Below are 11,304 nucleotides of genomic sequence, written 5' to 3'. Positions count from 1 at the left end.
AGACTGCAGCTGGACTGGGCAAAGAGAGACCAGAAGATTCAAGACAAAGAAAGGGGCTGTGTAAAATTTTAATGGCTGAAGACAATCATAAGTATAAAGAACAGAAAAGAAGCCAAGGAGACTGAGGCTGGCCTCAGGATGGAAGACTTTTATGATGCTTGTTACAGAGGTGAGCATGGATTCCGATGACAGATTGGGGTAGTCATTTCAGTCTTTCCCATGATGTGCAGCAGTCCTCTGGGCACATGCTAATATGGCACTCATGTGCCCCTTTGCAAGGACAGCAAGTTTCTGCTTTCTTTTGTTTTAGGCATTTTAGCAGTTGTGTTGTGTGTGAGACTCTGGCTTTGATGTCCTTTCCTCAGTGAATAAGAGTATCAAGAATGTTTTTTTTTCTAGTCATTTATCTCATGCCTTCTTCAGTAAAGTGTCTGCTCAAATATGTTGTCCTAATCTTTTGTTGGTATTAAATTTGGCTTATTTGGTGTATTATTAAATTTTGGCAAATCCTCATATGCTTTGGACACATATGAAACAAAAATATTGTTTAATGAGTATTTTCTTTTATTCCATAGTATGCCTTATTTTCTAATTTTCCAAATAAAGATTATTAGCTCCTTAAAAAAAAAACCTAGAAGAATCTTTGCTATAAAACATCAGAAATTGCTGGGCTGGTGCCACGCACCTTTAATCCCAGCACTAAAAGGCAGATCTCTAGAAGTACGAGGCCAGCCTGGTCTACAGAGTGAGTTCTAGGGTAGCCAAGGCTGCACAGAGAAACCCTGCCTTGAAAAACCAAAAACCAAAACATAAAACCAACCAACCAACCAACCAAAACAACCCATATCAGAAATCAGTACGCCTTCTTCCAACTGTTCTTGGCCCATTAACATCCTGTTCCCAGTCCTCCCCTCTTCCAACTCTTCCTCTGCTGCGGTGATCTCTCCTTTCTGTCCTCCTCCTCTTCCTCCTTTTTTCTTCTCATTTTCCCTCTCTCCTGCTGGGCATTGGATCCAAAGCCTTGGACAGGTTAGGCACACACTGATATATGTATATATATATATATCTCAGGGTTTAAATTCTACATGCAAAAACATGTGGTATCTATCCTTCTCTGCTTGATTTGCTTTCCTAATGTAATGTTCCCCAGATGCATCCATGTTTCTTCAAGTGATGTCATTTTATTCTTTTATAGCATGTTGCAAAAAGAAAACATGCTAGTGCAGATGTTTCACTGAAATTGGGATTTCAGTTCCTTGGGGGCATATACTCAGTATGGAACAACTGGATCTTAAGATAGTGTCTCCCCCCTTCCCCCCACCCCCCCTCCGCTACCTCCCCGTTCTTCTTTCTGTAGTATTAGAAATTGGATCAAGTGTTCTACCACTGAACCATAGTCCCAAGCTCTTTCTCCCTTTTTGTTATGGGACAGCACCGTACTAAATTGCTTACGTCAGACTTGAAGTCATTCTGTAGCCCGGGCTGGCCCTGAACCTCCAGTCTTACTGCCCTAGGCTCCCAGCGTAGTTTGATCATAGGCTTGTGCCACCAGCTCCAGCTCAGGTGGTAGCTCCACCTCAAGATTTTGAGAGAACTCCTATTTCCCAAAATAGCAACAATAATTTACACTTTCTTAAGAATATGAGAAGCTCCTCTCTTCACATCCTCATAGCATGCTTCTGTCTGCTCGGTGACAAGTCGTTGTCATGGAGTCGAAGTGACACACACACACACACACACACACACACACACACACACACACACCTCACACACACACACACACACACACACACACCACCTTTTATTTATTTTAAAAAAATTTATGTGTATGAGTGATTTGTGTGCCTGCAGAGACCGTAAGAGGATGCCAGAGCCACTGGAACTGAAATTAGGGACTCTTGTGAGGCAGCATGTAGGTGCTGGGAAGCAAACCTGAGTCCTCTGGAAGAGCAACAAGTGTTGTTAACCACTGAGCTACCTCTTCAGCCCCTTCACTGCATTTCTTTGATTAGTGTTCTTTTGTGTGTGTGTGTTTTTTTGGTTTTTTGAGACAGGGTTTCTCTGTGTAGCCTTGGCTGTCCTGAACTCACTTTGTAGACCAGGCTGGCCTTGAATTCACAGTGATCCGCCTGCCTCTGTCTCCCGAGTGCTGGGATTAAAGGCATGAGCCACCACACCCGGCTCTGGTTAGTGTTCTTGAACATTAAAAAAGTTGAACACACACACACACACACACACACACACACACACACACACACCTATACACCTATTTGTTTACTCGTTTACCTACCTACCGTGGTGCTGGGGTTTGGATCCATTACCTTTCTCACACATCTAAGGCAGACTGACTGTCATTGACTGAACTGCTTTCCAGGCTCCTTGACCATTTTTTAACTGTAATATTCAGTGTTGATTTTTTTGGTGTGTGTGTGTGTGTGTGATGGATTGAAATTCTTATGTTGTATAAATGAATCCCTTGCTAGATGAATAGGAAGCAAATAGGTCCTCCCGTCTTTAGTTGTTTCCTTTGTATGAATATGATTTTATTTATTTATTTATTTTGCCATGGCTCCTTTCAGTTTATTTCATGAAAGAGTTACACTAGTCCAAGTTAAACAGCGGACCCCAAATAGTTACGTTATACAAGCTGTGAGGCTTTTAAACTTGTGACAAGGGACAGAAGGGAACTTTTACTCATCGCAAGGAAATCCTCACTTAAGCTTCAGAGCCACAAACACTTAAAACCCATGAACCTTCAGCTGGTCATCCTTAGCCAGTCCAGTCTCTATCAGGAACGGGCCTATGTTCTCATGCTGGTCCCCCTGAAGCTGAATTACTTCTCCGTATCCTGGATGCGCAATTACAGCACCATTGCAGGCAAAGTTCTTCTTCTTCTTCTTCTTCTTCTTCTTCTTCTTCTTCTTCTTCTTCTTCTTCTTCTTCTTCTTTTAAAGATTTATTTATTACTATGTATACAGTGCTCTGCCTGCATGAAATCAGTTCACATTATAGATGGTTGTGAGCCACCATGTGGTTGCTGGGAATTGAACTCAGGACTTCTGGAGGAACAGTCAGTGCCCTTAACCTCTGAGCCATCTCTCCAGCCCCCCTAAAGTTCTTCTTAACCGCCGTCACTAGTTTCTTTTTATTGTAATCATCAGTGATGCCTTGGACAGTATAGTAAGGGTCTTCCTGCTGTTTGTCTGTTGAATTCTAATAGGGAAATAATCCTCAGTGGCAGCAGCAAGCAGGTCATCACCCTTGCTTGCATCAGGAAAGGGTCAAAAGAGTGGAGGTTCTGGATAGTGGGCATATGAAAAGATTCCAATCCCTTTTCCTCAGTGGAAATGACCTGCAGAAGGCAGCCAAGGGAGAAGGTGGGGGGGGGAGGGACAGAGCTGTGGGAAGCGAGGAGGTTCGAGGGCAGGCAGCTGAGTCCTCAGTGACTGGCCGGACATGATTTTTTTTTAAATGCCAGTTTTAGATTTAATATAATCCTGTATGCCTAGTTTTACGTTTGCTTTCCATGCTTTTGGAGTCTTATCGTGTATATATATATATATATATATATATATATATATATATATATATATATATATATATATCAGAGTCTCAAATAGCTGGGAGTAAAGAATACATATGTGTGTGTGTGTGTGTGTGTGTGTGTGTGTGTTCTGAAATTTTTCTTTAAATTTACGTATATTTATTTTATGTGTATGCCTGTATGTGTATTGCTGTACTACATCTGCAGTGCCCACAGAGGCTAGAAGAGGGCCTCATGTCCCTTAGAAGTGGAGTTACAGATAGCCATTAGCACAGGCACATGGGTGCTGGGAATTGAACCGAGGGCCTCTGGAATAAACTACCAAGCACCTTTCCAGGGCCCTGTTTCCTTCCTTCTCCCAATAGTTTCATGGCTTACATTTAAGTCTTTGATCCATTTAAGTTGACCTTTGTATACCGGAAGAGATAGAGTTCTAGTTTAGCCTGCATGGAAGAGTATTCACTTCCCCAGCACGGAAGAAACTGTCCTTTACCTAGTAAGTGTTTTTGCTGCTCCGCGGAAAATCAGCCGGCTGTGAATATGTGCTCACGCTGGGGACTGAACTCTTGTTTTACAAATGCTTGGTAATGGATCCTAGGCGAAGGAAGGCCTTCTCAGGGTCTCAAGCAGCTGGGAGTAAAAGAAAGGTTTTGGTTGATTCTAAAAGTAGCACGTGGTCTTGATCTTCAGGGTCCAGCGAAGGAATGTGGAGCATCCGTTTTCTTTTCCTTTGTTGATTCAGCTTGAAGCTAAGAGTTAGTATGGATTTCTTTGATCTCTTCCCCCCCCCCATCCGTTAGTCTGAAGCTTAGACCCTAATAATTAGCTCTATACTACATTTTTAAATATCCTATTTTCATTTTGTAGGTGTCTCTGAAACTTTGTTAACTCCCAACTCACTCAGGTAGCTGTTGGATCCTATTTGTTTACGTTTTCTTTAGCGCTTTTGCTCCTTAAAAAAAAAAACTTGTTTGGTGTGCATTGTTTATTTTTCTCTTTTGTTGGTGTCTTTCCTGGGTTTTGGTATCAGGGTCATTTGGTAATAGTCCAAAAATGAGTTGAGAAAGCCCTCGTGATTCACTTTTGATATTTCACAGTTTAAATAAATCGAGGATGCATTTAAGTAGTGGTAGCTTTTGGCATCTAGAGCTCTAGCCAAGCTGTCACATGTTTAAGAAGTAACGTTCACTCATCACGTTAGTTCAAAGCAACTCAAAAGCATCCAGACAGATGGCTCCAGACTGTTCTTAACTAAAATTTTAAAAAAGACTCATGACTTTCCTTCCTTTCCCAGAGCAGCAAGGGGAAACTGGACAGGCTGCCACGTAGGAGCCTCCAAATCAGTCTCTTGGGAGCTGCGGAGCACAGGCGCGGGGTCGGGCAGTCCGAGCAGTCCTCTCCGGGCGGAGACTCCAGGAGGGCGGAGGAATTCCCGGGCTCCAGCGTCCGGGCTAGTCGACGCCCCTCGGGCTGGGCGCGGCTCCTCCCCTTAGCCTCGGTGGGGGGCGGGCGCTGGGGCCCGGGGCGAGCCGGGAGACTTTTCCACGTTTGCACCGCCGCGGCGCGCCCAGCCTTGCCCCTCGCTGCTCCGGTTCAGGCCTCGCGATGGCGTTCGGGGCCCGGGGTTGGCGGCCCCGGTCGCTGCTCCTGCTGTTGCTCTGGGTGACCGGGCAGGCGGCTCCCGTGTTGGGCCTGGGTGTGAGCTCCGAGCTTCAGATTCAGCGGAGCTTCGTGCCTGATGTGTGTCCGCGAACGGTGCAGAGCGGCGACTTCGTGCGCTACCACTACGTGGGAACTTTCCTCGACGGCCAGAAGTTCGATTCCAGGTACTCCCTCACCCCCTCATCCTGTACCCCCACCCCCCAAGGACCTTCACCAGCTTGCCCCTGCCCTTTCCGCCGCCCTCCCGCTGAGCCGTCCATCCTAGACCCCTGCGGTAGGTAGGTGGGACCTTGAGATTGGGTCGGGACAATCCCTCCTTTCGTCTCTGACCAGCTCAGTGGCACATGCTTCACAGTCAAGTAAAATGGCCACTCAAGACCTCCAAGAGTGAGTGATGCGGGCCCGCCGCTTTCTTGAAGATCTTTCCTGACTGGTTCCTGGGTTTCATCCCGTGATTGCCTAGTCAGCCCAGCACGGACCACTGGGAGGAGATGACTGACAATTGTTCCCACAGTAGTGAACTGTTGAGGTGCTATGCATTGTTCTGTTTTGTATGTATATAAATATGCATGAGCTCATTTAAATCTTTTGGGAGTTCCAAGAAGAACCTTGCCAACCAGGTTAACCAAGACCAGTGAGTCCTGTGCAAACGGACTCAGGCTATGGGAATTCAAATGCAGTGCCTGTGTGTAACGTCCTGTGCTTTCCCCTTCCGGCTTCACAAAATAACTCCAGGAGAGATGGCCCGGAGCAGCCCTGTGGGCTTGCCCACATAACCTGTCTTCAAGTCTTGCGCTCACTTCCTTGCTCCTCTCCCTGGCTGCTGTTACTAACCCTGGGCTGTGCCCTCATGGGGAACCACTCCACCAGGCAGAGAACTGTTGAGCTCTGCTATGTGTCTGAGTGGGTTTATATATACCCACAAGCAGCCCACCATTGTCTTTTTTTTAAATTCCTGGTAGTGAGTATGTAAAAACCATTTTGCTTGACTGGTACAAAGCAAGTGCTGTATGGTCCCCCTTAGCGTTACTAATTTCGGGACACACCAGGGAGATTGGAGCCAGGACTGTACACTCTAGGCAAGCTCGCTGATACTGAGACCCTAGTCAGAGAGTTGTTTCGGTTGTAGCTTTTATACTAACCAGCTTTATTGAGGTATTCCCATGGCATGCAATTCTAGAATGTACAGGGCTGGTGAGCTGTTCAGTGGTCACAGCCCTTGCTGCCAGGCTTGATGACCTAAATCTAATCCCCAGGATTACTGGAAGGAGAGAAGTGATTCCCACAAGTTGTGAATGTCGTAGCATAAATAAATACTATGTTTTTTAAAAAAGTCCTGAAGAAGTAGGTTATACGATTATAACTTTTTTTGAACATACATTTCATTTCTTTTGGAAATATCCCTAGGGATGGAATTGGGAATTGTTGAATCATATGGGACTTATGTCTAAGTTTTTGAGACCCAGAACCTTAAAAGTAACTACCAATTGTTTTCAATAATTCATTTCCATTCCTCCATCAGTGTTCTTAGTTCTTCATGTTCTTCTTACATATTTTTAGCTTTTTATCGCTGTGAGTTCGAGGCCAGCTTGGTCTACAAAGTGAGTCTAGGACAGCCAAGGTTACACAGAGAAACCCTGTCTCGAAAAACCAAAACAAACAAACAAACAAACAACAAACACATTTTTAGCTTTTTATTATTTATTTACTTATTTTTTGGTTTTTCAAGACAGGGTTTCTCTGGGTAGTCCTGGCTGTCCTGGACTCACTTTGTAGACCAGGCTGGCCTCAAACTTTTGAAGATCCACCTGCCTTTGCTTCCTGAGTGCTGGGATTATAGACATGCACCACCAAGCCTGGCTTAATTATCTTTTAAAAAATTTCATTTTCTGGCCATGGTGGTGCACACCTTTAATCGTACCACTTGGGAGGCAGAGGCAGGCAGATCTCTGTGAGTTCGAGGCCAGCCTGGTCTCCAGAGTGCATTTCAGCACAGTTAGAGCTGCATAGTAAGATGCAAAGCAAAGTAAAACAAAACTCTAAGATTCTCAAATTACATTTACTTATTAATTTAGTGTGTGTGTGTGTGTGTGTATACACATGTGTACATACATGTGCATGCCACAACACAAGAGTGGAGGTCAGAGGTCAGCTTGCTGGTGTTGATTCTCTCCTTTCACTGTGTGTATCCTGTGGGTAGAACTCAGGTTATTGGGCTTGCTCGCAGTCTCTGTTCCTGGCTGAGTGGTCTTGCTGACCCATCAGCAAAGTTGTGATCTTCATTTCCCTAATGATGTTGTGCATTTCTTCATGTGTGCATTGATTATTTATATATCTTTGATTTGATCCTTTCATTATAAAATAGGGAATTATTATTTTTTGAACTGAAGGTAATGAATATTTCCCATTAGAACAAGTTTGACCCTTTGGGGATGGCTGCCACTGTGAGGCAATATAGGACAGTGGAGAGAACACCTTGGTGCTACCATCGCATTTATACACCGTCTGCCCTAAAGAGTTCTAGTCTCAGACGTTTCTCTCTGATCCTGTCATTTAGTGTAGGCAGGTAATTACAACATGGCGAGTAAGGCACAGTAAGCATAGCAGAGCCTGCACCCTCTCACAAAGGCCACACCTAGTTTTGCTCTGTGCCTTGGCATATTTTAATTATCTTCATCTCAGAAGAACTCATGCACCTCACAGGACAGTGAGGAAGATATCTCATGACAGATGAAGAAAGCGAGGCTGAGAAGATCCACAGGACTTGCCCAGGACACCTAAGAATTAAGTGGTCACGTGGGAGTCTTAATGCAGGCAGTTTGTGCCCATAATCTGTGTTCTATAGTTTGCCTGTAAATATGGTGGAAGAAAAGCAAGATGCAGTGGACTCACATAGAAGGCTTAACTGTATGTTGTGTGTGTTTAAGAGGTGGGTGGTCAGTCGGGCATGCCTTTAATCCCAGCACTTGGGAGGCAGAGGCAGGCGGATCGCTGTGAGTTCGAGGACAGCCTGGTCTACAAAGTGAGTCCAGGACAGCCAAACAGCCAAGGCTACATAGAGAGACCCTGTCTCAAAAACCAAAAAAAAAAAAAAAAAAAAAAAAAAAAAAAAAAAAAAAAAGAGGTGGGTGGTCAAGACAGTTCCTAGATTGCAGGAGTGAGAGCGGGGGTGGGGGTGGGGGAGGGGGAGCTGGCGGGGTTGCTGCATGGCTGGTAGAAGGGTATGGAGGTGGGTGTATGGGGCTGCCGAAGCAAGGCCTGGTCGATGTGGTCTGAGTAAGAGTTGAAGAGTAGGGCAGTGACAAGCAGAAAAACTAAGAGGAAGCTGGACGTGAAGATTAAAAACACATTTTAAAAAGAGTTTAACAGGCCGGGCCTTTAATCCCAGCACTCAGGAGGCAGAGGCAGGCGGATCGCTGTGAGTTCGAGGACAGCCTGGTCTACAAAGTGAGTCCAGGACAGCCAAGGCTACACAGAGAGACCCTGTCTCGAAAAACCAAAAAAAAAAAAGAGTTTAACGACTTTTAATTGACATAGAATTATGCATATTTAAGCAATGCAATAACCAGGAGCCAACCAGCTTTGGCTTGGACCTTATCTAAAGACAAGTTTGAGTCCTGGGGTTTGGGGGATCAGATATCCCTTTTACAAGTGGCTGCCAATATGAGACTGAGTGTGAGGTACGTTTTAATTTTAACAAAGAGTTTTATTATTTTTAATTATGTGTCTTTGTGTGATATGGGTGCATTCAGGCACCCTCAGAGGTGAGAGGTATTGGATCTTCAAGAGCTGGAGTTGCAGGCAGTTGTGCGCTGCTCTGACGTTGAGTGCTAGGAACCAAACCTGTGTCTGCTTAAAGAGTAGTATGAGTTTTTGCACTGAGCAAGAATCTCTCCAGCCCAAAGCTTTGATAGTCTTATATAAAGTGTGTAGAGAGGAGAAATCTTGGTGTTTGGGCTTTGGCTGCCTCGGGAAGCGGGGGGTGGGGGAGTGGGGGGGATTGGGGGGCCGAGGAGTGGCAGTGGGTGGGGGGGTTGCCAGAAGAAAATGGCAACTGCAGGGCTCATGAAATGGCTCAGTGCCTAGAGGCACTTTTGCCTCTCTTGATGACTTATGTGCTCCACCCGCAAGAAGTAACTGTTAAAAAAGAAAAGAAAATGAGGACTTGCACTCTGAAGAGAGTCTTAAGCCATTAAGAGTATCTTGTGCTGTGAGGTTTTTGTTGTTGTTGTCGTTCTGTTTGTTTGTTTTCTTTTTCTGTTTCTCTGTCAGTCGTTTTGATGACAGTTGGGCCTTTTCTGCGTATGTACGTTCACAGTTACCAAGGTGACCAACTTCAACCTTTGGCCACTGCTTCGGATGTTGCTTTGTTAGCCTTCGTGGCCTTGTTAATGTGCTCCAGGGTGCACTGTTGCAGATGCCAGTGGATGGCAGCTTCCACCTGCTGGTGCTGTGGAGCCCCTGGCCAGCCCTTCCCAGTCTCATCTTTGGAGTTTCATTGTATTCCTAAGCACAAGTGTGAGGGGAACAACTGCAGGCTCTCAATTTTCTTAAAATTATATTTTATTATAAACGTATTAACTGAGCGTACCTTACTTATAACCCAACTAACTTAAACAAAAGGAAAAGGAGATTAAAGGACACAGTGATGAAACCTTAAGGATATCAGTTCCGAGGAATGATTCTCCTGGTGTAGTCAGCAGGATTTCTTCTGTTGGAACCTGTCTCAACCGAACCTGGAGCCTCAGCCAGAGCCCAGAGCCCAGAACCTGGAGCCTGGAACCCGGAGGCCAGAGCCCAGAGCCCTGAAGCCTTCCCTTGAGCGGTTCTCTCTAGAAGCTTCTTGAGGTGGAGCGATGAACGGCTAAAACTATCTCCAGTCTCCAGAACTGCAGTCGCTCCCGCCCTCCCTCCTGTTTTGGGCTCCTATAGATACTTACTTTCAGAATCACGGGTTTTGGTCATGAGTTTTGTTCAGCTGGCAACAATCAAGCTCCCGTACCTGTTCTCTTACAAGTCCGTTCCCCACCTCACTCTTGAGATCATATCGAAAAACATGCTCATCTCTCCTTCAAACAACACTTTGGAGGCCTCTGATTTCCTTCTGGGACCAAAATTGAATATATTTCCGTTTTCATTATCCAGGCAAATGCCGCTTACTGGTTCCTTCACCGCTTTCAGGCTTGTCTGCAGACCTGCAAGGTGCAGGCGTTTGATTGCTGGGTGCCCATGGCGTGCCTTGGTAGGTAGGTCAACTTGTGCTGCTCTAGCTTTCAAACTAAATCAAGATCACCTAGAGAGATTGCCACAAAGTTTCTGATTTGGTAGCTCTGGGGTTTGGGTCCAGGTAGAATTTGCATTTGTGACACATTCCCTGCTGATCTAGCTGTCTTGAAGATAGGACTTTGAGGACAGTCACTCAGAAGAACAATAGATTTGATGGCCCTCCATTTGCTAAATTTTCATTCACTCACTCATGCACTCATTCAGTCAGTCAGTCAACAAATAATTTATTGAGTACCTACTCTTCTAAGCGCTGGGGATATAGCAGTGAGTAAAACAGAATCCCAGATCTTAGAAAGCTCACGTTTCTACTGGAAGGACACATATCCTCTAAGTTACACAGCAAAGTACAAGTTGGTGAGAGCTGTAGATGGGGCAGTGGGAGGTTGAGGTGGGGGATGAAGCACTAGGCTCAGGAAGGTGCGATGACACTGGCCATCCAGCTAATAACTAACTTCTAGACTCCGTGGTAGACTCCTGTAAGTCATCTGGCATGCAGAGACCATGAAGTGAGTGGCAGACATCCATGCCTCTGCCAGTTCCAGTGAGAAGGGGATTTCTGTCTACTAGGGAAGGCTTTGGGGAAGACGTGATGCTTGAGATAGACCTCGAGCATTGATAAGATTTTATTTCTTCAATGTAGAGAGTATGCTTAAGAGAGCCAGAAATGTGTGCAAAGCTTGGACCATGCTCAAGGGACGGGGGAGGGGCCCGGGGAAGGGGGAAGTCCTTGATAGTTGGACCAGGAGGCAGGGAACCCAGAGCTGGCTAGGTGTGAAGGAGCCAGTTCATAGAAGCCCTGATAGCCAGGATTT

At 45.4% G+C, this 11,304-nt stretch overlaps 1 protein-coding gene and 1 pseudogene across 2 annotated transcripts in view; one reads left to right on the top strand and one right to left on the bottom strand.

Moving 5' to 3' along the window:
- Window positions 1-2,620: 2,620 nt before the first annotated feature.
- Window positions 2,621-3,313, bottom strand: LOC311599280 (eukaryotic translation initiation factor 1-like; annotated as a pseudogene). The gene is made up of 2 exons: window positions 3,136-3,313; window positions 2,621-2,903 (listed from the first exon to the last, which is right to left on the bottom strand). The product of its transcript is annotated as a eukaryotic translation initiation factor 1-like (transcript).
- A 1,665-nt stretch (window positions 3,314-4,978) lies between these two features.
- The window catches only part of FKBP9 (FKBP prolyl isomerase 9), a 48,581-nt gene continuing 42,255 nt past the window's right edge, over window positions 4,979-11,304 (top strand). The window contains exon 1 of the mRNA XM_084786994.1: window positions 4,979-5,370. Coding sequence (XP_084643120.1) covers window positions 5,150-5,370 — 221 coding nt within the window. The 5' untranslated portion in view covers window positions 4,979-5,149. The remainder of the gene's footprint in view (window positions 5,371-11,304) is intronic.

The sequence above is a fragment of the Acomys minous genome (assembly GCF_964271855.1).
Source record: "Acomys minous genome assembly, chromosome: 6".
Taxonomy (NCBI): domain Eukaryota; kingdom Metazoa; phylum Chordata; class Mammalia; order Rodentia; family Muridae; genus Acomys; species Acomys minous.
Note: the sequence above shows the minus strand (reverse complement) of the source record. Positions and strands in the feature narration are given on the sequence as shown.